Source organism: Stigmatopora argus, chromosome 10 (genome assembly GCF_051989625.1).
Source record: "Stigmatopora argus isolate UIUO_Sarg chromosome 10, RoL_Sarg_1.0, whole genome shotgun sequence".
Taxonomy (NCBI): domain Eukaryota; kingdom Metazoa; phylum Chordata; class Actinopteri; order Syngnathiformes; family Syngnathidae; genus Stigmatopora; species Stigmatopora argus.
The window spans coordinates 8,997,197-9,022,856 of NC_135396.1; the positions used below are offsets into that span (position 1 = coordinate 8,997,197).

At 41.1% G+C, this 25,660-nt stretch overlaps 2 protein-coding genes across 5 annotated transcripts; one reads left to right on the forward strand and one right to left on the reverse strand.

Moving 5' to 3' along the window:
• Positions 1–253: 253 nt before the first annotated feature.
• On the reverse strand, positions 254–15,574 carry taok1a (TAO kinase 1a). 3 transcript variants are annotated; one of them, XM_077611336.1, is made up of 20 exons: positions 15,132–15,574; positions 10,329–10,586; positions 8,889–8,960; positions 8,706–8,807; positions 8,554–8,599; positions 8,366–8,462; positions 8,147–8,260; positions 7,974–8,065; positions 7,798–7,891; positions 7,635–7,716; positions 7,393–7,560; positions 7,109–7,309; positions 6,641–6,769; positions 6,260–6,496; positions 6,048–6,176; positions 5,490–5,693; positions 4,982–5,221; positions 4,208–4,420; positions 3,944–4,126; positions 254–3,708 (listed from the first exon to the last, which is right to left on the reverse strand). In XM_077611336.1, exons 2-20 carry the CDS (start codon positions 10,458–10,460, stop codon positions 3,175–3,177), a joined length of 3,069 nt encoding a protein of 1,022 aa, XP_077467462.1. In that variant the 5' UTR covers positions 10,461–10,586; positions 15,132–15,574; the 3' UTR covers positions 254–3,174. The 3 variants fall into 3 exon arrangements, with proteins under 3 accessions (XP_077467462.1, XP_077467460.1, XP_077467461.1); XM_077611334.1 differs by having other exon boundaries at positions 15,090–15,574; XM_077611335.1 differs by having other exon boundaries at positions 14,865–15,574.
• A 1,028-nt stretch (positions 15,575–16,602) lies between these two features.
• On the forward strand, positions 16,603–22,005 carry tsr1 (TSR1 ribosome maturation factor). Of its 2 annotated transcripts, none has more exons than XM_077612076.1 (15): positions 16,603–16,858; positions 17,277–17,380; positions 17,577–17,805; positions 18,012–18,146; positions 18,223–18,665; positions 18,753–18,897; positions 19,274–19,452; positions 20,102–20,310; positions 20,400–20,559; positions 20,767–20,877; positions 20,965–21,097; positions 21,189–21,305; positions 21,394–21,534; positions 21,612–21,686; positions 21,753–22,005. In XM_077612076.1, the coding sequence occupies exons 1-15, from the start codon at positions 16,741–16,743 to the stop codon at positions 21,929–21,931; spliced, it is 2,478 nt and encodes an 825-aa protein (XP_077468202.1). In that variant the 5' UTR covers positions 16,603–16,740; the 3' UTR covers positions 21,932–22,005. The 2 variants fall into 2 exon arrangements, with proteins under 2 accessions (XP_077468202.1, XP_077468201.1); XM_077612075.1 differs by having other exon boundaries at positions 16,610–16,858; positions 18,750–18,897.
• The last annotated feature ends 3,655 nt before the right edge of the window (positions 22,006–25,660 follow it).

Below are 25,660 nucleotides of genomic sequence, written 5' to 3' on the forward strand. Positions count from 1 at the left end.
ATTCAGTATTCAAGTAATTTCACTAATTAACTTTTAAAAATCCTTCATAATTGTTTCACTTTCTTTTTAAATGAAAGCAGGTATATTTATGCCACCAGGCTCTGCCTTTAGACTTCTAGCCTTATGTGATATCAATGTCAAATACTAAGGCCCTTGACCAATGGCCAATTAGATCATAGATAAAGTGAGGCCGTTCAGTGACGTCACAATGCAGGTAAGCAACAACTACATAATTGAACTAAGACAACAGCTCTTAAACTAAATTTACTTTATTTCAGCTGATTTTTCAATAATCCCTCTGCCAACACAATGATACATTATAATACAAACAATAGTACATTTGATTCTATTTTATTCTGTTTAATCAATCTCTTTTTTTATTATACAATTTTAATCAACTTTTAAGTATTTGACCATCTTGTTATGTGTAGCATCTTCATAAACTCTCAATACCATCTATACAATTTAATACAGGTTACAAGCTGTAGTGGTAATGTGCCGGAAAAAAAAGAAAAAAAATACTGACATCTTCAACAGAAATGCAATCTCTTCTCACTAATATTATCACAAAAGCATTTTGTATGTTTATTGGCTTCTGTTTAGCCCAGTGATGACTGCGGGAGGCGGAAACAACATGGCGGAGAATCTGGGCTTGGCAACTATGGCACAATGTTCGCACCACAGAAAAGATGGCTGCCTTTTGTGTTTTGCCTCGTTCAGTATGGTGTATATATGCTTTCAGTCAGTAGGATCAAACAAATGAAGTAAAAGGAAAACAATCCATGTTGATGGAAATGACACAAACTGTCCATTACGCAAACACTGACATAAATGTAAATAAAAATGGTTGGCTTGAAGGGTGAGGTTGAGCTGGCCTAACATTCAACTCTTGGCTTCAGATAAAGGAATAATTTCCCCATTTTTATTCACTTATCCATCTTCTGAGAGGATAAGGTGGACTTAATAAATCTGCTCCATTCGTAAATACGGTTCGTAACATATACTCTGTCTACATAGTCAATGTGATTAAAAAAACAAAAAAGAAAGAAAAATAAAAGTACTAAAAGGTACTCCAAAACAAAGTGAAAAAACCCAAAATTGGTTTCAGATTTTGTATGCTGGTGATTAGTCCTGGGTGTAACCTGCCACTTGGCCCAATAAAGATGAGCTCCTCAACCACAGAAAATGGAAGATGGGATTTACCATACAGCAATGAATATTAGCACATAGTGTAAAATAATGATAACTCTATGTTAACATTACCCTTGTGATGTTCCAGAACATAATATTCCACTTTAAATGATTTCCAATGTGGAAACATGGGTTATTTGCATTCTTTTTCAGATGTTCTACTTTAAATTAAAAAAAATAATTAAAAAAACAGGCTTTCTCGCATAGGTGTGAAACGTACGGTCCAGGGAACAGAATTACTACTCCATAAGATGCTTTTAATTGGCCCAAAAATGCAAATAAAGTCACTACTTTTGTGCAAGTGGGTTTGCTCTTCATTTTTGCACAATTTTAAGATATTGCAAGCATTATTTGCCTTTTTATGTAAAATTAAATGTGTCACAAATTGCAGGACCAAATATATTAGAGGCATCCAGCCGAAACCACCCATTCCTAAATTCGGTGCATTTTTCTATTTAAGTATTTCTGGCCACCTCTGATGTGTTTTCACATTCTGGAGTTTGCTAGCTCTCTTCTACTATGCCAAATTATTCTGGGATGGGTTCTTGAAAAGTGAGCTTTGTTTAAGGATTCTAGCTGATGTCAACAGCATCATTATGATGATCTGACAATACATAAATATGGTTTTCACAGTCATCTCTGCTTAAGAAGTAGAAACACGATTTGTGCTAAGTGCTAATGGACACATTTGTTCATAATATAACTCGCATGCCTGATTCAGTCAGCCCTATTGTTCTTTAATGTGGGACCTTTACGTTGTTACCTCACCAAACTTTCATGTGTTGCCAGCCTGCTGTCATGGTCATGGCTAGTACCAAGTACACACTACCAGCCTGAACAGTTCAAATGAATCCAATTAATAAGCAAAATCACAACTCAAATACTTCACACGTTCATTTTAAGAGGGTTTCAAACACTTACACACCATTCTTCCTGTCTACTAAATCCCGACAACTCGACATTCATTTACTAGTTGCTCTTGCCAAAATAATTCAAAACAGCTATTCTAAAAAGTATCTTGTATTCAGGATAAAGTGCTCAAAAAGGCAGCATTTTTTCATTGAAAAAAAAAAAAGGCACTGATAAAAATCAAGATATCGGATAGTTTATGAAGGCCAGGGTGTCACCTCGGAAAATTATGTCTCGTCTCCTCTAAAAAGAATACAACAGATTTATATGGACTCGAGTAGACTATTCAAATACAGAGATTTACACATGCCATGCCATTTTCACTCATTCCTTAGCACATCAATGTTGGGTGTCAATGACTATATTTGGGACATTCTAAAGATGCTAAAATAAGTACTGGCACCCGACCATTTAGACCAGGAGAGCAATTCTGGCCGTGAATGGCCACTTATGGCTCCACCTATTAAAATGGATTGGACATCTAATGCCGCTACGGTGTTACGGTGCGGGAAACTAATATGTTGGGCATGTAACACATAACATTTGAGTAGTTCATTTTAAAGTATATATTTATATATAAAAAGATAAAAAGGCACCTTAGTCAAGATTTTAGTCTAGAACAGAATGAAAGAAAAAGCCGATTTGGGTAGGACTTTAGGCTGGTCGTAATCTAACTTGGCCATTACAGCAGGCTGGTATCACAACACTGTCCAAAACAACAATTTCGGCGGGGGGAAATTTGACTTACTATGTAGGGTGTATTATTAATTTTGTTTCATGGGAAGGGTCTCAGCAGTGTTTTCATGTGCAAAATGGGAGCAAGAGTTGCGAATGAGGAAAAAGTACTTAAAAAAAAGAAAAAAAAAGGTATCATTAAAACAATTGCTGAAAATCAAGTTGCTAATGAAACTAAGTTAAAACAATCTGTATGTTTGCTGTGAGGGGCAGAGGAAGGGCTGGGGTGGAGCTGCAGTTTTTTGCAGCCCTTTTGACCTGAGCAACATGGATTCAAATGTGTGCGCGCACAGTAAAAGAAAATGGAGGGGAGGTTTCTTTGCCGCCGTTTTGTTGGACCTATGTATAGGATAGGTGGGACCCATTGGATATTTGCGATGTGACGCTAGTACTCCTGCTCATCCCCTGCTCGCCGTGGCCTCCTCCGGGCGGTGTCCTCCCCATGCCCTGGGGGCTGTTCTGCGCACCGGCCCCGCTGCGGGATACCATCGACGGGTGGCTCCATTGCTGCGGAGTCCCGCCTCCTGGCGTGCCCTGACCCCAGCTCGCCTGCCCGCTGGGACTGGAGTGATAGTGGCGACTGCTGCCTTGGCGGCTCGATACTGCGCCCGAGCTACCGCCGCTCCAGTGTGATTCGTGGAAGCTCCCCGACGGAGACTGCTGCTGCTGCTGTAGATGTACACCCCAACTTGAGGGCGAGCCGGGAAAGCTGTGACCAAGGGGGTCTGGCGAGACGTTTGATAGCACCATGTTGCTGAAGCCCAGCCGCATACTCTCCGAGTCGAACGCTTCCACTTCTCGCGCTTGACGTTCCAGCAAGCTGCGGATTCGCTCTAAGCGATCGTTCTGCAAGGACATCATCTCCTCTTCGATCTGATAGACAAAATTAGGGTTAATAAAACAAGATCGGCAGTTTTCTGGCTTCTTGTCAGCATTTTATATGAACATTAGGCTAGCAGATGCCTTCATGTTAACACCAAGTCCCAACTTTAGTTCTGAAGCTATTCATAAATTAGGGTGTATTTTAGGTTGCACTATATTCTGATGCTTGCACAATATTTTGGTCAGCTGGTCACTTTATATATAACAAGTAATGAATGAAAAGGACCTTTTGTTCCAGCAAGGCTCTACGTAACGACACCCTTTGCTCCAGATCCTTCCTCTCGCGCTCATGTTGCGCATCAGTCTGCATCTTGATCTTGCTCTGATATGCGTTCAGAAGCTCCAACTCTTGCTGTAGCTGGATTCGCAGACTCTGACATTGGGCCTCTTGTGTCTCATCCAGGCGGAGCTAAATATTGAAAGAAAAAAAAATACATATGAGATAATTCTTTATGTATTGTAATGTTGCTGTGCAACTATAAGTGCCTACCGCCTGAGTTGACAGCATCTCGTTGATAGAATGATCGTACTGCTCGGCCAAGATGGCGAGTTTGCGGTGCTGCTCCTGCTTGAGGCGCTTCAGCACGGCCTTGTGTTCTGACTTTGGTGTGGTTTCCAGTAGGTGATTCCTCAGTGCCTTGTATTGCCGGGTTTGGATCTTGCAGGTGTCCTGGAACTGCTTCTTGATCTGTAGCTCTTTGGACTGTCAAATTAGAGTTAAGGGTAAAATCTTCATTCACAATTGTTCCATTGGAATGTTATTTTCTCTACATTTCAACAACACAATAAACAAAAACACATTATTACTAAGAAAAACAATGTTTTTTTTTGAGGCACAGTCGGTCGCCATGTTTTTCCTCGCTCTGGGCCACCTCAGGCGAAATCAGTGCTACCATATTTCAACAGCATCTGGTAACCCGTTTGAAAACGCAATGGCAGCATCTTGTAGTCGTGATACAAACATACCTGTCCCAACTCTGTCGGTCCAATAAAATTGCATTGATTTTTTTTCTTTAATGCCAAAAAAGAAGAAGAAAAAATCCTACCAACTTAACATTTTATCTATCTTTGGTTTTACTTTCTCCAAAACATAGTGGCATGCCTGTGGGCTTATCACCAGGCTATGCAAGATTTCTGGAAGAAACCCTGTAAAGCCCTTAAATCCAACGCAATCATAGCAGACCTTTCATATTCATAAAGGGTATAAAATTCAGCAAACCAAACCAAATCAGAAACAAAACCCAAGATATGTATCAATTCTAACCTTGAGGCTTTTGGGTTGCTGGCGAACCTCCATAACGTGCTTGCGTCTAAGCTCCCTTTCCCGCCTCTTGTTGTACTCTTGCTGGTTGGTGAGTTCTGTCTGGTGTTGCAGGCGTATGAGGTCAGCCCGCGTCCTTTGGATGGTGTTTAGCTGACGGAACTCCAGCTCTTGCATGGACTCATGGTGCCGCAGGAGCATAGCATGCTCCAGGTCCTTCTGGGTCTGACGTTTGTTCAGCTCCTGTCCGTGCACCAATGAAGAGAGTCAGCACAAAAACAATTGCCACACAAACCAAGGTTTATCCCTGCATTTCAGTAGCAGTGGCAATTTCCAACTTTAAAACCTCTGATAGCTTCAAATCTTTTGAGTACTGTTTGAGGAAAATAATATTTTCTATCGCAGCCTACTAAAAGGGAGTCCATTCACTTGGTAGACTCACGATTACGCAACATAATTTAATGGAATATTTAGTGAACCTTGAGCTAATCCAAAAGAGGTGAATACTAACCTCCCGCACTAAATCCTGCTCGATGTTATGGCGTGCAATCAAGATCCTCCGTTTGAACCTGCGGGACTCTAATTCCAGATATTGCCTTTGTCGACGCTGCAGGTTTGCCTCCTCCTCTGCTTGGAAGTGCTGGAAATTCTCCTTCTGCTTGGAAAGCCACTCTTGCTTTTCTTTCTTGGGTGTTGACTGGTTTTCATTTAGCTCCTACAGAGGGACATCACATTAAATGTGACAAATAGAACTTTGACAATGTAATGTATTGTGAAGGTAAAGGAGCCTTTGTTTTAAAAAATTGTTTCCTTTTCACATTTCTATATAGTGTGGTCACAAGACACTGGGTGTTTTAGCAATTAAAATTTGTCTGGTAAACAGTTCCTACCATACATGCAAAACAAATGGAAAACAAATACAAATACAGCAAAAACTGCGATAAGCATGTATTCTTATTTGACTGCGCAAAATAGTCCCTTATGCACTTTTAAAACGACTGAAATAATGTAGCAGGATATTTGTGCGCTTGGACCCCTGTGAATAAGAAACCAGAGAAGAGTCCACTACCTCTTTCAGTTGTTCCTTGCGAAGTTTGTACTCCCGTTTCTGTGATTCAAGGAAGCTGTTGAGTTCCTTCTTCTGCTGGCTCTGAATGTGTTGGTGAAATTTCTTCTCATCATTGCTGAATGTTTTTGTCTGTGAAAGGACAACAAATAAGTATTGTTGCGGAGACTAAAATACTTCCTGAATTGCAATCAAAAATACTTCAAAAGCCATACATCCTTCTCCATTGACCCCTGGTGCTTCTTGATCAGCTTCTCCATCTCCTGAGCAAAATTATTTCTTTGGTTCTCCAACTCCTTATCCAGACGAAGTCTGTGCTCATCCATCTCCCCCTTCAGCTTGTTCTCTAGTGCCATCAGCTGTTTCTGGTGCTGCCGCCGCATGCGCTTGTAGCCCAAAATCTGCTCCCTTAGTTCAGAGTCCTGCTCGTGCTCCTTAATCTGCCGAGTTAGCTGGTGATCGTGCGAGAAAAATAACATTTATCAAAGATCTCCTGAATTTTGCCAGTTCCTAATGTTTAATTACTGAAAAGCGTTCGGATTATTAATTCAATATTGAAAAGGTGTAGTGTAGTATGAGTATAGTAGAGTATTCACCACTGAGGCTGTGCGTATAGTGGCAAAGTGTTCTCTGTTCCGTTTTGGCCGTGGGGCATTGCCAGGCTGGGACTGGGGCTCAGTTGACCGGATGTGGGGTTCTGAATCTTTGTTGTATGCTGCCTTTTCCTGAAAATGAAGCAAGACAACCATTCGTTTCAAAATGGCATGACTCTGGGGATTCCCAATCTTCATTCTGCCAAGGCACATAACTTTACATGGGAAAAATGTTACAGCGCAAGCCCAGAATGCCTGAGTCATGTTTAAATTATTCCAAATTCAGTGGTACCTTAACTTACGCAACAAAAAGTTCATATGTATGAGAACACAGATATGGAACCCATTAAGATCTGATTCATGGGGAACCATGACGTGAGAAAAATTTGTGGTTTTATATACTGGGGCCAAAAAAGTGTCACAATGGAAGCAAAACCACAAACTGTCAAAGCAATATGACTATTGTTTTACCGGTTTAAGGTGTATGACCGAGCTGTTAGACATTACAGTGTGATCCCCTTCCATGTCCACCTCGCTTTTGTCATCGCCGGCGTCTGTCAGGCTGTTGACAGAGCTGCTTTGGGAGCTGGCGCTAATGGACATACTGGGAATGGACTGGTTGCTCCCCACACTGTTCACGGTACCCGTTCTGCCCACACTGTGCTCTGGCTCCTAAAAATAGCACACCGTGTCAAAAGCAAATGCTTAATATATTACAATTACAACAAGAGCAAAAAATGAAAAGCTTGACGGACCTCCTCCTCATCCTGAGCTTCAATTGTGGGCCCGTTATGAGCTTCATGAAACAAGATCTTCTTCATTTTGCGATACTGCAAATTATCCAGTTCCCGCACGGCATCTTTCGTCCGATTTATTAGGTCTATTAGAACCGATTCCGGACGCTCACGCTGGACGAACGCGTGCTAGGGGCAAAAAAAGGCATTGGCACAATGAGAAATAAGGTTAACTCGCTACAAAGTGACATTTTTAAAATTACCTTTAAAAGCTCTTCAGAGTTTGGCCGATCTTGGGGACTTTTCTGGAGGCAAGAATCTACAAAGTTCCGAAAATAATCTGTCCTAAAACAAAGAAATACAGGGACGGGGGGTCAATTGAGGTATTTTCCAAGAGATTTAAACTGTAGTCAAAATGCAACTCACCATTCACTGGATTGCAACATGGGGCTCTCATTCTGTGCTATGTGGTATAAGGCACTCATTGCATTCATATTGAACAGTGGAGGCTTCCTCTCAGCTACAAACCAGACAGACATTTAGGGTCATAAATATAAATATAAAATATCTTTAAAAGTATTTTTTTATGTCAGTGACTGTACCTAATTCAATGCAGGTTATTCCCAAAGACCAGATGTCCACCTTGCCATCATACTGGCCTTCATCCATAGCCAATATCACCTCTGGCGCCATCCTAAATGCACGCATAAAAATTATCTAAATGGGTTCTGATACAAAATACAAGTAGTGTATGCAGCACATCTTTTCAGCATACCAATACGGCGTGCCAACAAAGGAATTGGCAGGGCAGGCGATTGAGGCTGAGCCGAAATCAGCAAGTTTCACCTGGCCTGGCTCTGTCAGCAAGATGTTTCCTGCCTTGATATCTCTGTCCAACACACACGAGCGGGGGGCGCGCTAGTGATAACAAGTCTGTACACACGACTGAAAGCTCAAAGCAGTCACTGCTTGCAACACGGTCCTGAACACTCACCGGTGAATCATCTTTTGGGAGTGAAGATAGGCCAAACCTTGAAGAGCACCGTGGGTAATTGCAGCAATTTCAACCTCTTGTAGGGGTTTCTTGTGCACTGAAGAATGTAAAAACATAAATAAATACCTCACGCAGTGGCGTAAATCTAGAGGAAGAAAAAAGTCAAGGCTTGCATAACTTGAACTCACCCTCTAACAGATCAGAAGCAGAGCCTAGACAATACTCCATCACCAGCTGAAATAAGACAGCACATATAGTAAACAAAGGTGTCTATAAACTGCCCCGTGAAATGCACCCACCACCAATCAGACCACATAATAGATTCTGTTTTGCTTCTTACCCAAGCCGTATGCTCTCGCAAATAACATCCTTTATACTCGATGCTGTTAGGATGTTGTATTCTCCGCAGGAATTTCACCTCCTTGATGATATCTTGCCATTTCTGAGGAGAAAGGTAGAAAAGTCAGTCACTTCAGAAGGAGCACTACATAAAGATAGTTTTAACAACTCTGGGAATACAAACCTCAGTGGACTGTTTTCCACTGTAAGACATCTTTTTAATGGCCACCACCTCGCTTGTTCGCACATCCTGTGCCTAAGAGACAAAGCACAAAGGATACTGATTTTAATCATCCCTTTTCCCCTTACTTTATTGCTTTAGACATGGGGTGGCCAAGTCCGGTCCTCGAGAGCACCTATCGTGTCTGTTGTCCAAATCTCCCTCCTCTAGCACACCTGAATCAAATGATCAACTCATCATCAAGTTGTCCAGAAGCCTGCTAATCATCCTGATTATTTGATATAGGTGTGGTGGTGGAGGGAGACATGGAAAACAGACTGAATAGGGGCTCTTGTGGACCGGACTTGGAAACCTTGTGCCTAACCCTAACTCTGACCCTAAACCTAACTCTAAACCTAAAGCCAACCCTAAAGCCAACCCTAAAGCCAACCCTAAAGCCAACCCTAAACCTAACCCTAAACCTAGACCTAAGCCTAAACCTAAACCTAAACCTAACCCTAACCCTGAACCTAACCCAGCACGGGAAAGACACCCTAACGGTTAGGGAGACATGGAAAACACACAGGATAGAGCTATTGAGGACCGGACTTGGCCACCCCTGCGCCTAACCCTAACAGTAACCCGAACTGTAACCCTAACACTAACCCTAACCCTAACCCTAAACAGTAACACAAGCACTTGTTGCTTTTTAACACATCTGCCTGTGACTTTTTTCGAGGGATGGTGGAATTTTATTTGATAACCAACAAGTCAAATGTATTTATACTGCCCATAAAAGCGTCAATTGTATTTTCAGCCAAATCCACAGCCACAAATGGCAATGCAATTGTCCTTCACTAAAATGACTATGTACCAGACATATACAGCAAACATGTTCAATCACATTTACTTCCCACAGCATAAAATTTGCCAAACATTTGCATACATGCTGTTATCAGACGCTAAAACCCATCAGCAGATATCATAATTGTCAACTGTGGGAGTGGGACCCCTGTGAGACATCTGTTGTGATTAGGTATTATAAATAAATGAGACTTGACTTGGTAACTATGTGACATGGCTAATCAATGCGTACAACATATAACTCTGCTTAGCTTGTGTCTTAGAAAACATATTCAATTTATTCAGACATCTTTTGGAGACCGGAGCTCTACAGTGGAACATCTTGACTACCTACCTACCTACCTACCTAATTATCTAATTAGTGGTGTTAAAATTTTGTAAAAATCTGTTCGTGTAGTTTACGCATTTTATAAACATGTTCGCATAGAAGATTACATTACCTCAAACGCATAGTAATATTGTTAAATATTATTATTATTATTTTAATTCACTCTGCTGTCAAGTAATTGAACACCCTGGAAATTCATCTCCCAAAATAGAATATTACAATCATATCACCAAAACTGCCTTGACTACATTACACGATCGGTTCCTACTCACAAAATACACGGCGCCAAAGCTGCCATGTCCTATCTCACGCAGGTCTGAGAAGAGCTTCTCTGGGTCTTCTTTAAAAAAGAGCTCAGCAATTTCGGGATCCTTCAGGCTCCCTGTTCGACTGCTGTTGGGCATAGTGGGGAGGTGGTGGGGGTGGGGGGCAATGCCGCTGCCGCCAAACTATCTGGGTCTGCGACAGCGACTAAAAAGCCCCCACCGACGGCTCATCTGCAGGACAGTCGTGTCATACGGGGTCGGCAGCTGAAAGGAAAGAAATTACTGTCAAAATTTCAAATGTTCCATTAGCCAGCACATTGTGCAGTTTGTGCTCATAGTGCATTATCGAACGCAGTCTTAGCTAGTGATTGCATTCCCGAGGCTCCGTAAGATGCATTGGTACGTGTCGATTTATGGTCAAGAGAAGACCTTTGGTGACACCATAGAAGAACACAAATTTGAAAAGAATGGATGTCCAAATTTTGCCAGAACATTGTTCCCGGCTGTTAGCACTGACAGTGCTAGCTATGCACAAGTGAACCAGAGACAAAAAGGGAAAAAAATGTGACAGCCTAAAAAGGGTTGTGGTTAAGTAAAAAACACAGCTTTGTCATAAATGACAATTTTGACAAGAGTGAATGTACAGCAGGAAGTCAGCTTCATATGAAGCACAAGCCACAATTCATCAAAGTTAAGGCTCTCTAGACGTGTGGTTGTTGCATTTAGCATTTGACCTGAATAGTTGACAATACTGTTTTAGTTTGAAAGTAAAATACAATTTTAAATGAGGTCTAATCCATTAAATCCCTCATTTACACCCAAAAAGCTACCTGTCTGTCATCTAGAATACACCTAGATAGGCTTTCATTTATGCAAACACGACAATCACTCCTCGTGTTCCACACAAAAAAATTAAACTTGTTAAATGCAGTGCATCGAGGAACCACTGTATTACATTAGTACTGTTTGTTTTACTTTGTACACTTACATAAAGAATGTTAGGAATGTTAAGAGTTACTTTAAATTTGACTATGGAAATGATTCAAATTCCAATATTTTCCATTAGGAAAACATACAAAATCCAAACATATTGGGAGTAATTAGATGTTTCAATTTAATAATAATAATTAGATCTTGTTTACTCTGGAGCAGTGAATTTTATTTTTTCATAACCAAGCAGAGGAAATGGACAGCACAAGATGTTACTGTCAATGATGTCTGGTGCAGGGGTGGAGGACATACAAGGGTAGCACAAGATAAGTCGGTTGTCATAGTGGCAACTAAACAGCTCCAGTCATGAGATCAGGACTGCCGTATCCTGAAAAGCTTCACCTCACACCACCGCTGCAAATGGTATGCGGACGAAACGATGTCACCTCCTGACAAAAGTCCCCGAGGTGACAGCACACAGCCTCACTTGTCAGATGCTTGACTGAGACAAAGCATTCCAGTGACGGGACTTCTCGTCAAACCTGTACACTCCTGGAAAACACGTCCTCTAATATACCGCAGGCTATTCTTTTTCTTTTTTAAATTTTGAAAAACAGGATGTTGACGTTATAAAATCTTTGCATGAGATATGCTTTAACTGTGGATGAGGTAAAAACTATCCATGTGAAAAGCGCTTAACGTTTGTTCGTGCGGAAATGTGGGTTTCTCTTGTTTTTCAAAATTACATACAGCGGACGGAGTGTCGACGAGGTTAACAAATCCTCTGTCATCTACAAACTTTCATGTTGTTGACACTGGGCTATTTATGCTGTTCTGCGCTTCCACCATAAATTGCGTAGACAGTAAAAGATCACCAAAAGAGGCTAGCTTCAACCAATGTGGCTTAGATGATCGGTTTTAAGTCTATGTGGAGACAAGGAGGGAGTCACAAGACTTCTCTGCCTGGCCTTGGCTGTTCAAATTTGGAGGCAAAGGGGACCATTGATCGAGACAGAAGAGATTTCCACAGGCAGCAGGAACACAGTTGTCACTCAACTGAAAGCTAAAATGGTCATTGCCCTCCAAGTATAAATGCTGGCTCGGTACATAGATAACCCCATCGTTAAAAATATTCTTGAATTGAATATACTTCTCATTATGAAACACAAAAAACTAAAACAATGTGTGAAGCCACACTGTCTGGCTGGCTGGATTATGTGCTTCATAGATTGGTTCAATCGTTTGGACAACTGACAACACTATAAAAAAATTAAAAAAACAATAGCAATTGTCTGTCATCTCACATTTTGTGAATTCTGGGTCGTGAAAGAATATCTGGAGCTAGTTTCAAGGGCGGTTTCAAACCATATATAGTGGAAAAAGCTATTACTTTTAAGTAATAATAATAATAATAAAAAGAAAAGAAAACAATCACACGCTATCCCTGGAGCACTTTTGTTCATATAGTGTAACAAGCACATTCATTTCATTTTCTTTAACAAATAGGCAATAGAATCCTTAACGCTGTTGAGCTCTAAGGCTTGAAGACCACTTGATAGCGCCATAGAGCAAATGAACCACCATAAAGCTTTGAACCAATTGATCTACCAACTCCATTTTTGTTTCAAGAAGCTTCATTTGGCCATCACTGCTCAATGTAATCTCTCACTTCTGTTGGGTAAGACAGCGAAGCCTCTTGCTACTAGTGCCTCATGCTTTCTAGCATGCCGTGTGGTCCTACATATGTAAATAATGTTGAAAGACCACATTCTGTGCTAATGATTTCTTCAGTTACTGTTCCAATTGATTAATTGCTTTTTATTTACTTTGCTGTTATGCGATCATTTTTGTTTCATTTTGAAAACGGAGTTGGACTGACCTTTGATTTAATGACTCGCCATGATTTGTCAAGTAGATGAAAGACTAATCACTACGTGACATCACCACTTGGACAGTAAGGCTGCCAAATCAGGAAACAGATTGGCAGCTGTAAATTGAGTCTTTGGATATTTCATAGAGGTTTTCCATACCTAAGCAGTCTGATCTCACATCACAAACCAGCAACTGAATAAAATCAAGTTAATCTTTACACCAAAGCACATATATTATTACAATACCTGCTAACTGGTTTAATGATGAGAAAATGCACATCTCCTTTAAAGTTCATTATCATATGGGTGACTGCATCTCTTTACTGCCATTGTCCCTCACTTCCAGCTGTTGCATAATGAATGAGATTTGTTGTCAAACGCTGTGACGGTTTCCTCAGCAGACATATGAGATTGTTCAAGATCCTTCGAGACCTTAGCGTGCGACACCTTTTCATCCTTTTTTAGTATTCGAAGCACGCGCTCGCACAAAAATGCCACAGGACGAGACAACTGAACTAGAGGCTTGGTATTGGCATTGAGTGCCTTTACCATGCGGCATTACTTACCATTTCCTGTTCAGAAAGCTATTGGGTAAATAACGGCGTCACAGTCCAATAAAAATTGAGCATATTTATATAAGCTCTAAATGGATGATAGGAATGATAATAAACTGCTATAAATGTCTCATTCGATATTACAGTGGCAAACAACTGTTACATCATGACTGAGTCATCATTTTCCTGTACGGAATGTGTGTATTATGAAAATAATATTGTAGAATTGAATCCCAGGGAAAACGTCTGACAACGGTTAATGCTAATCAGTTACTAGATTGTGTTGATATCAGCTCAATCTTAAATTTTGATGTATGGAACACCTACCTAACCAACTACAAAGACATGTGATCTTCCGGGGCAATACATAAATAAATAAAATAAATTGAAATAATTATTAAACAGTTCATCACCACATTGATCATTATGAAGTGCAAAAACTATGGAAAATCCAGCAAGAATAGGAAACAATTCTTATAAAAACAAGGCTTCAATAATTAGTGTTCTTAGTTCCCACTTGCTAGTTGAGTGTTATTAAAAGGAAAGGATGCTTGTTTTTGTAAGATATTTCATTGAATATAGGGCTAAAAGGAATTTAAAAATCATTATATTCATTTTTTTCTCTTTTAAAATTGGGGTCTCGGTATCTTTCTTTTATCTCTGTTTACTTTCAGTGTGAGCAAACCCATTACAACCCACATATGTCGCAGTTATATATGTGATTATGCTAACACTGTAGCCCACTTTGACCAGCAATTATCGCAAACTAAACGAGATTACCTGTGGTTACTAAGTAAACCCTCACTCGGGCAAGTGACAAATTAAGTAGCTTTAAAGATAATTATATCAGTGTCACTTTTCTACCCCAACCTTTCGAGGAAATAAGGCTACTTTTGTTGTATTACAAAGTGTTTAAAAGGGTGTTGTTTTAACCGGAGCCTCGACCAGCACAGCGTTGGCTGTGATGTTAGCAGCCAACTTGACGTTAGCCAGATTAAGTTACGTGTCATATGATAAAACAAGACCAACACAGCGTCCAATCGCCGAAACCAATCGTGTATTTTGGCGTTTGTTACTTGATTCGAACAAAATACACTTTTAGTCCGTTTCGTAAAAATAGGTGACATTTGGGGCTAGGCTACGGGCTTGTTTGCTACGTAGCTTAGCTACATTAGCTCTGCACTCACCCTCCTATGACAGGCCAGCTCTCAAGCGGTGGTGGAGAAATGTCGTGAAATTCAAAACACTTTCCCCCAAAAAAGTAAGTGTGGCGTCCTATCTCATCCCCTGTCCCCGTGGCTAAACGAGCGTGTCGATTTCTTGCTGTTTCCTACGATGTCACTCGACTACGGAAGACGACGGAATTCGTTCAAGTTGAAAAAAAAATTAAAAAGAAAGAAGAGCATCCACACCCTATGCAGTCGACTGGGGTTGCCAGAACGGTCGAATCTCACCCAGGCAAGGCAGGTCCAAAGATGGCTGCCGAGGGCTGACTCCGCCGCCTCCCTTGTCGTCCAAAGTAGAAAAAAAACAAGCCGAGGCTAAAGACGTCAGGAAAGTTCAAACGGCCTCAAAAAGTGACTTATAACAAGCCAACGATAGTGTCCGCGGTGCACGTCAGAAAAAGGCCGAGGACGTCACCATGCTTAACTTCGACTTGATGTTGAAACTCGGGGCCGAGCGTCCGTCCGCCTCGCCTCGACGTACTGGAACAGTTCAGTTCCGCCCTGCCTGCCTGTTGCACTCAACTCTATCTGACCCACACACGAGGAGGTGGAGACATTCCAGGCCATAAAAAACTTTTAAGAGCAATTTCTACTTTTATTTTAATTACCACTCTTATCGCCCCTATTATAACCCCGTACATGGGAAGTGACTATTAAAAAAAAGCCTTATAAAGACCTAGCCTCCACATATGTGGACTGGACGTTTCACATAATGACCCAAAATGTTATGTCCACATCTGTGGATGCCAGTCCTTTAAAAAGCCAAATTACTAGTTTTTTAACCTCCTATGACCTGGCGTCCACATGTGTGGACATCTCATTTTTGGTTGTCAAAGACTACAATGTTAAATTTTGGACTACAAGGGCCTGGCGTCCACTTATGATGTGGACATCATTTTTTTTCCAGAAACTACATCATGTAAAAATATAATTATTTGTTTTTACACTCATCAGGTCCCAATTAGTTGACTTTTATCTCAAATAAATGGATGATTGAATATTACTCTGTGTAATGGAAAATATAGTTTAAGAATTAATTTATTTTTCCGAGTAATTTGTTAATATAGTCTGTTCTATTATATTATTACCATAGTTTGTGCAATAGATAACAAAAAAAATATTATTGAAATAATCTATGGTGCATAGCACTTAAATTTCACTATAATTATGAGGACAAGCGATATGCATAATAATTTTATTATTATCATTATTATCATTGTTATTATTTATTATTATTTATTAAGGTTTTGTTTTTGTTTTTAAATCATCAGCAGAATCACTGCTCGCTGCTTGATTTTGAAGTGTTCACCAATTGGGCTTTTAATTCGAAGTGACAGTCTTCCGGAAGTCAGTGGAAGCATTAACACGATGGACGTCACGAGTGCGAAAGTGAACCGAAATGTCATTTGGCTATTTGGCTGTCTCTTATTTACCGTCTGTGTTGCCTCATGTGTCTTGCAAAAAAAAGATAATTTAGAGGTGTGCGGGTGAAACGGGAAACTTTGAGGCTTGCTTTGTGTCAGAAAAAAGACCAATGACCTTTAAGCTTCAGCGAGTCACTGTAACGTTACATTGCAGACATCTGGTGGACGATTGAGATCAACGCACTGTATCACTAAACTGTGTGAAACACTGAACGATACACTCTTTTTGTGAATAAACACGAATTTGACCACACAATTCTTAGCCTATTGTCCGATTAGCGCACCTAATTTCTATCTAATTTCATGGCCGCATCAATCGAAAAAAAAAAGTGTCACGGTTTAGGCGGATGTGACGTATCTTTTGCCGCGCCACATGGCAGTGCAGCAAAACACGCCAGCCATTAATAGGAAAAATGGTTGCTCAAGGGGAAAAACAACAAAGCCACAGACCGGGCGTTTACAAGCAGAAAAACAAAGAGCACAAACATGGCAGGCATCGAACAAAAGGAGAAATTGAGAGAGAAAACAAAGGTGAGTGTTGATCTGTTTTGGAGAAAGCACACGGGATAGCTCATATTAGCTTATGAGATGGTTGACATAACCCACGTGTTGACGTCTGTACTTGCCTTAAAGCTACGTATTACAAAATCTACAAATATATTTGCCTTTTCTCTTAATAGGGCGCTGTTGGAGAAATTGTGACATAATATACTTATTAGACTGGTTGTAATTGGTAATGGATTACATTCTAAACATTGTAGGAGCTGCTTTCAACACAGTACTGTATATCACATGACACAACGAAGTTGTTACGCTTGCTTACCAAGATAATTGCAACCTAGTACTTTTTGCAATGGATAGTTCAACACAAACAAAATGACATTACTTACAGAATGATCTGTTTGTATTCTTGTCTCCTTTCCCACTTTGTCGAAACATTCTCTTACAGGAAGGGTGTCCGTGATAGCCCTCACAAAAAAACAGCGAAAAGAGCAAAGGAAGTTGGACAGAAAAAACAGAGCCAATCAACTTCGCAAGCATAAGAGAGACATGGTAAATATGTAAACAAAATCCTGTTGACTAATGTGTCCATGTTTAAATATTCATTCATTTTCTGAACCGCTTATCCTGAACAGGGGCGTAGGGGGTGCTGGAGCCTATCCTAGCCAACTCCACCAGGCACGGGACACCCTGAATTGATGGCCAGCTAATTGCAGGGCATGTTTAAATATCTTTTTCGTCCTTCTAGATTTTATCGGAGAAACGCCGTTTGGGCAGCAGGGATGGCCCACCTATTCTGGTTGCTGTTGTGTCACTTCATGCTGCTGTGGATGCTGGTGCTATAACTAAAATGCTGCGCCAAGAAGGAGCAGGGGGTGTGGTACACCAGGAGCATGCTGTCAGTGGGGCAAGTGACAGCTTTGGGCTGGTTGTCCCTCGTTTTAAACAAAGATTCACCTTTCTTAAGACCAACACGGGTGAGTATTCACAAGCCAGAAACCACTTTCCATCCATTTTCTTTTTTTTCATTAGGGCTTGTGTCCTCCACCACCTCATTAGGTTAATCCAGGTTGACTTGAAATGAAATATAGTATGATAAATAAGTAGTATATGATCAAATGTAAGTTAAAAAAAGTTTGTTAAAAGCATTGATTTGAAGCCTGTGTGTGTTCTTTCTGTCTAGATGACATACATTCACTGCTCGATGTTGCAAAGATGGCAGATAGCCTTGTGTTTGTCTTGGATTCATCTGAAGGCTGGGACAACTATGGGGACTACTGTCTCTCCTGCCTATTTGCCCAAGGTCTGCCCAGCCACGGTATGTGTCACCCTGATATGGTTATACTATTTTGTGGACCAATGGATACTAATCTGTCTTTTCTATGCCTGGGTAGCGCTTGTGTGTCAGGGTATATCTGACCTGCCCACAAAGAAGAAGGTTGATTCTCGCAGGGTGCTATCCAAAGTCACAGAAATCCGCTTCCCAGAGTCCCGTCTCTTCCCTCTTGACACGGATCAGGATGCCACACTTCTGCTCAGATATTTGGGCCAGCAGAGGCAACGAAAGCTGGCATTCCGGTCCAAGCGCTCACATTTATTAGCCCAACATGTCACTTTTACACCCAACACCTCCTCTGCCCAGTCTTCCACTGGCCTTGGCACCCTTTGTGTCTCCGGGTATGTTCGCGGGCGTCCTCTCAAAGTGGACCGTCTGGTGCACATCAGTGGACACGGAGACTTTCAGCTAAGTCAGATTGATGCACCACTGGACCCGCTTCCCTTAATCACAGCTGCACCCAGACAATCAAAGCCTGGCAAGGGAGATGTTGATATGCAGGTAGAGTTTTATTTAAGACCGATTACTAAGGAGAACTCTTTTAATGACAAAATATTGTGCTGGGGTTGTTTGGGGCTTCTTTAGCAGGATGATCCGGAAACAGAGGCCCCTGTGCGGGTGCTCATGAAAGCTAACCCCAGTTCCAGAGAGACCCTACAGACTGAGGCTGAGGTGGACCCAATGGATGGAGAACAAACCTGGCCCACGGAATCAGAGCTGCTGGAAGCCGAAGGTACCAGAATAAAGGGAAAATGCTCTGAATGTTGAGGGTTTAGATCTTTACACTACTAAGAAAAGTCATAATTTGACTTAATTTTGCTCTGGGTAACAGAAGTGCCTCAACATCAGTGCTTTTCATTGTTTTATCATTAAAAAGTGTTGCACTCCAGTCACTCCAATTATTGTTTTGAGGGAAAAAAAGACTCAAGATTTAATTATATACATACAGCTACCACAGTGACATTGATGTTAACAGTTGTAAAACAAGTGTATGAATTTATTTTCTTGAAGATGTCACCATTTATAGGACCAATTTTGGTCTGTAGGCCGCAATATAACTCATTTGAAAGATGCTGTATTAGAAGTATAAGGTTATTATGGTCTCTTAGAAGCCAGAAAGAAGAAGCGTGTGATGAAAGTCCCAAAAGGAACATCTGACTACCAGGCGGCGTGGATTGTTGATGACGATGATGAAGAAAACTGTGATCTGGATGAAGAAAGTAGCGAAGACGATGAACCTGATGATGACATGATGGATGAGACCCCTGATGGGAATGACGACTCGCAGGTACCAACAATTGTTTGAAACTTCTCGAGGCCTAAACAATTCTTTTATTTCTGGTCCGGTCAATATTTTTTTTAGAATTCAGGGTTTTGATCTGAGGATAGGCCCTCAGGGGCACTGTGGTGAGCGTGTCATTGTGCATGCGTGACCCATACATTTGGTGCACCTTGCATTTACAAGGTGCTGCTGGTTTATTTATCGAAGCGTCTGCTGCAGTAGACCACAACAATAGTGCCGTTGAGCGAAGCCTCCTCACTTCCTGTGAGTCGAGCACAACTGACTTCCTGTCTGGACAGGATTGTGGCGAAGGAGGAGGGGTTTGGGGGCCTTTGACATAATGATTTATTTCCAGATTTGCTTGAAAGGAGACCAAGAAAGATTGCTTGCACTTGTTTGATGGTGATGTTCACTCACATGAACATGTGTGAGTAACAATAGGGTACTTCAAATGCTGAATGTTTTTTCTAATTTTGGTGCAGGGATGTTAGTTGTTAAAAGCACCTGCTGTGATTTGTCATTATAGGGAGCACTTCAAGACATGATAGATTTCAGTTCCACCATAGTGGACCATTGTAAAAATCTAATCTTGTTCAATTCATGTAACATTTAACTACGCGTCTGACATTGTTGCTCACGTGTTGTCGTTTTTCAGGATGCAGGTTCAGACCTTGCCTCAGACACAGAAGAGGAAGAGGAGGAAGACGTATGCCCCACCGAGCGAGCAGGAGCCGACGAGCAGTACGATCAAGACATGGATGAGGCGGCGGAAGAGGAAGATCTCAAACGTTACCGCGAGGCACGGGCCAATGACATGTTCCCCGATGAGGTGGATACACCCCTTGATGTGGCCGCCAGAATCAGGTTGGTCCTCTTATGCTTTAAAAAAATATATAACAGGCTGTCGGTGATCAGAGAAAAAAATATTTTGACTATCACTGTCTTTCTTGTAGGTTCCAGCGTTACAGGGGCCTTAAAAGTTTCCGCTCATCCCCGTGGGATCCCATGGAGAATTTGCCTCACAACTATTCTCGCATTTTCCACTTCCTAAACTTTGAGCGTACTCGCCGCCGCACCCTGACCGAAGCTGCTCAAGAGGAGGAGGGAGCCATGGTAAAAAAAATTATCAGCTCATATTATTTACACTTGAAACATCATTGCACGTGTGACAGTGATGCTGAAGAGGGTAAGAAACAATGGAAAAACTATTTAACCAATTGAGTTAGCAAATTATCGGAAGTATCCAAAAACATTGGTTGTCTGCCCCCCTAATTTCAAACTGTCCTTAAAATGTGTGTTTTTGTAAACATGCTGTTGCAGGTGGGCTGGTACGTCACGCTGCATGTCATTGATGTGCCCCCCTCTGTGATGGAGAGCGTGCACACAGGGAAGCCGCTAGTATTAGTGTCTCTCCTTCCGCATGAACAGAAGGTCTGTCTTTGCGTTTGCCATTACAAGCAAAAAACATTTTTTTAAAAAGAAATGCTTACTGAAAAAAACATTTTGCACTCACTTTAGATGTCAGTGATGCACCTTTCAGTAAGGCGGCACCCCAGCAACACGGAGCCCATCAAGTCCAAAGAGGAGCTGGTGATCCACTGTGGTTTTCGGCGGTTCAGGGCTTCTCCCATCTTCTCCCAGCACACCTCAGGTAAGATAAAGCCTAAAATCAACTCGTGTTGAAATCATCTGGCCGCACGCTGAATATCTCTATATCATTATATCTCTATAACGTTAATCAGGGGATAAACACAAGATGGAGCGCTTTCTCAGGCCAGATGCCGCCACTGTGGTTTCAGTGTACGCTCCCATCACCTTCCCTCCCACAGGAGTCCTGCTTTTCAAACAGAGGGATGATGGTAAGATCACCAGATCACAATGGATTGGATGTCTAACACCGTCAATGTCACCCAATGAGTTAAAAAAAGTCCTTACCCGTGTTTATAGGCGTTCAGGACCTTGTGGCCACGGGCAGCCTGCTCAGTTGTGATCCTCAACGCGTTGTGCTCAAGAGAATCGTGCTGAGCGGACACCCGTTCAAAATTAACCGACGGTCTGCCGTCGTCCGTTACATGTTTTTCAACAGGGGTGAGTGTTACATACTGTCTCAATATTTGCTTTTTAGTACATCTAGTATTAACCCCCTCTTTTTTGTTGTGTGCTAGATGACATCATGTGGTTCAAACCTGTTGAGCTGCACACAAAATGGGGACGGAGAGGCCATATCAAAGAGACTTTGGGTAAATTAAAAACACATCAACAATAGCTCATGTAAATCATTAATAAATTGTGTTTTCTCTTTAAAGGAACACATGGTCATATGAAGTGCGTATTTGATAGCCAGCTGCGCTCCCAAGACACAGTCCTGATGAACTTGTACAAGCGGATCTATCCTCGTTGGACGTTTGACCCATATGTGCCCTTGCCTTTACCCTGGTTTAAACGGGAGTCGACGGTGGACGTGCATGATTTGGACATGGAGTAGCAAAACACGGTGCGAATTCCTGAACAAAAATATCATTGGTATTGAATAAAAATATTAGGATCACATACAAGTTAGATGATTGCCCACTTGAAGATTTTTCACTTAGTGTATTTTTATTTAAGGTCTTTATGTATTTTACACACAAATATTTTATCCTAAAGAACTACACTTATTTTGTAGAATCCCTCAAATACATCTGATCTCGAATGGCGTAACAGTGTTGGCCGCTAGAGGGCATCAACATATAAATCTTTCGTGATACTTTGCCTATTAAAAAAGATTCTGTTGATATAATTAGCATTGGTCCAAAAAAATCGAAATTATCAGTCGCTTTTTTTCCTGAAAAAAATGTCATTATCAGTCCTTTATCTTATAGGTATATTTAACGAAATAATTAATTAATTCATTTACCTATCTATGTTGAGGATGACACCTCGACTTTTATCCTGAGTGGAAGGAGATAGAGAAATTATTGTAATCAGTGGCATGGGTGCATACTTGAATGATTTATGATTTTGAGTTATTAAGTAGTAAAATGTTTGAAAAGACGCCTGATTTGATGTCTTGTAAATATGTCTGACAACCAATTTAGGGTGTCCCCTGGTTACATAGGTCGATGGGATTAATTTTTTTTTGAATTGTTGCAAACTTCCAGAGATATTAATATCTATATTTTATTGCTGTCCGCAAAAGCACCTCGGCAGATTTGTAAAAGGCAATTCATCACTTGTCCTGTAAGAAATTGGATACAGTATGAAACAATAGCCTAAGTATGTGAGAGAGGTGGAAAAAGTCTTCCATTTTTCATTAACCTATCATAGCTTAGCAAAGAAACCTGGCACCTCCGTTAGACCAACGCAAACAATACTTTTTCACACATCTTTTGTGCTGTGCAGTCTCTTGACTTCTTTAAAAAATTCAAGTGGTATGCCCCCCCAAAATGTGGTTTGGAGTGTGGGTTGCCCCAGGTTTGACCCGATCGGGCCCTTCTTCACCGCACAGTTCACACAGCCTTATTGCTGTCAAGACGGAAGGCCAAAAAATGCTCCGCAGTTTTTTTCCTTTTTTGCAAAGGGGGAAATGGTTGATTTATGAATCTCAGTATTTATCGCAAATCGCAGCCCCCCTTTTTGCGTGCTTGCAGAAACATGATTCATCCCGGCGGGCATGCCAAGATGTCTGCATGAGCAAGCACAGGGCGAAGACGTTGGGATGGCGGCAACGTGATCCGCAATAGAGCAAAAGTTCACCTTGTGCTTTTTTTTATTAGAAAAAGAAAGATGATACACTTGGGCGATGTATCCCGCTTTTGGGGCGGCGGGGCATGGGTTGTGCCAACACTCACTTTATTTTCTGCTTTTTGCTGGAATGAGGTGATAACGACAATGCGCGTCTGTAGTGCGCACACGTTTTCAAGGTCACGGTGAGGGAAAGCGCAATTCAATATCCCCTAAATGTAGTAATAAAGGCAGTGGATGTGCCAAAGGCCAACAGGGTTGACTTCCATGTTGGTTTCCCATAGGAAATCAAGTAAAGTGAATTAATTTGTTCCAGGCTCAAACTGCGTACATGTTAAAAACACTGTAGGAGAGGCAATGTTTTAGGTAAGCTTGATTAATTGAACATTAGGTCTTTGACTGTACTGTCTAACTTATAACTATGCCTTTTCTTGCTACTGTTACAATGAAATTTCCTGAATACGAGATGAATAAAGTTATCCAATCCTATTAAAGTAAAAATATCCAAATTGCTTTTGAAGGATAAACAATCATTTATTGAACTTGAGGTTAAATACTCTTAATAAATATTTACTAAACAAACTCGAATGAAGTAAAACTACCAGCCTCTGATGCAAATTAATATGAATTGTAGTGTGTACTTAGCAGCTAATGTCTATTATGCGGAAAAAATCTTTAATTCACTCATCTCTGGTTATCAGACTTTTCTTCATTGCAATTCACTTGTAGTATGACAAAAAAAGATGTACAGAAAAAGTATTTTTTTGTGCAGTGAACAATTTTTAGATTAGTGGGAGGTAGAACAAGCATGCTTTAAATTCTCACTTGAGTAAATGTCACAAATGTAGTTACGTTTGACTAAACAGAACTGAAGAATTGCAACACTTGGCGTTTCTACATGTACCGTTTCTTGCCTGAGCATGCTATACTATCCTCCTGCTTCTCCCCTAGAGCTTGTTTGTGAAGACCAACTGCAACGTGGTACATAGCGCTGACTCCAACCCATGACTTGAGTGTTTGGCACATGTCTGCAGTCAGGAGAAATGAGTGCTGGTGACTTAGTGCTTCGTTGGCCCAAAAATGTCTTGCGGTTCCCACTTCACTGCCACCACACTTGGACGCCGTCCGGCTCAAGATATAACGGGTGAGAGGTTTTTCCATTGGATGTGGATGAAGAGAGCGGAAGAGGAGAAGGGGGCAGGCGAGATAAGAGTAGGGCCAGCATATTAATAATAATAATAAATAATATTGAAAAAAAATGAATCTGCGGGGGAAAGGAGTCGAAGGAATGCCTGAAAAATAAGAGGGGGGTGTAAAAATTTGCAAATAAAAAAAAAATTGTGAGAAAGAATGCGGGAGAGCACATAGTGGCTGGCGTTTATGGATTGCAGATGTGGCGCTATGGGGTTTTGGCAGGGCCTTTGCACGCTTAAATCATGCACCGGCTGGGTGGCACCAGGGTTAGTGTGAGGTCAACAAGCTGCAGCACACAAACCGTAAAAACCCCGAGAGGAACGAGAGCCTGAAATACATAGTGTCACACAACCGTAGGGCACTAGGTTATCTTCATAAATTGTCATGTGGGAGGGTCAGCGTGACTAAATCAGCGTTTGGGTGATTGCTCAACACAATCATCACCTGATGAGTTTTATTTATACATTCAATCAGCAGTTAAAGTGAACCCTTATCTTAATTAATGGGAAAGATAAGAGTTGTACCTGTTGTGGCCACCAGCCAATAACAAGAAAAGTACATAGAGACATACAGATTTAAGGAAAACGTGTTTTGGTCTAATAAAATCGAAGTTTAATATTTTGGATGGATTTTCTCAATTTAATATATAGCTCAAATATGTTCTAGTTCACAGCCTTATTTTATCCTGTGCTACCAATACATTTTAAAATGTATTTAATGTTGTTGTTTGGATGCTTCTTTGAGATATATGCCCAAAAATTAGGTGACTCTGACTCATTTGCATTTTATGAATACATTTATTTAAAATAATCTTTTAAGAAAACTAATAAAATTAAACAGAATAATAATAATAACACTAAAGTTAGTTTTATTTTCTAATTTCTTAGCATGCAACTCATTGCCTGCAATTGACAACGACGAACATTCTGTCATTCACATTCACTTGGCCGAGGAAATCATTTTCTGTCATAATAGGTTGGAAGATTGCCATGTTAGGGTTAAATTTGCTGCTAAATGGTGAGACGGACGTGACAACAAAGGGATGGAGAAGTTCACCCAGAGAACAAGGAGGTGACGCCCAACCAAGCCTGGTGAACACATTTCAAACTACCACACATGAGACTAATTGAACACAACATTCTTTGGATATTTCTGCTGCAGAGTATCTCCGAGCCCAGTCGAGTTGGCATGATGTGACCTGCAGTGCAACCGCTAATTATTTGCCGTCGAGCAACCCCTCCGCCCCCTCTCAAGGTGCGCGTACCTTTCATCCACCTCCCTTCTTTCCACAGACCTG

Bases quoted from the DNA above. Each gene is read 5' to 3' on its own strand.
- taok1a (XM_077611336.1), bottom strand. From the start codon at position 10,460: ATGCCCAACAGCAGTCGAACAGGGAGCCTGAAGGATCCCGAAATTGCT. The intron at 5,694-6,047 runs GTAGTGGACTCT...GTCCCTCTGTAG, and splicing joins GCAAGGAACAACTGAAAGAG to GAGCTAAATGAAAACCAGTC. The intron at 5,222-5,489 runs GTTAGTATTCAC...GTGCACGGACAG, and splicing joins AGCAGGATTTAGTGCGGGAG to GAGCTGAACAAACGTCAGAC.
- tsr1 (XM_077612075.1), top strand. From the start codon at position 16,741: ATGGTTGCTCAAGGGGAAAAACAACAAAGCCACAGACCGGGCGTTTAC. The intron at 16,859-17,276 runs GTGAGTGTTGAT...ATTCTCTTACAG, and splicing joins AATTGAGAGAGAAAACAAAG to GAAGGGTGTCCGTGATAGCC. The intron at 18,147-18,222 runs GTATGTGTCACC...ATGCCTGGGTAG, and splicing joins CCAAGGTCTGCCCAGCCACG to CGCTTGTGTGTCAGGGTATA.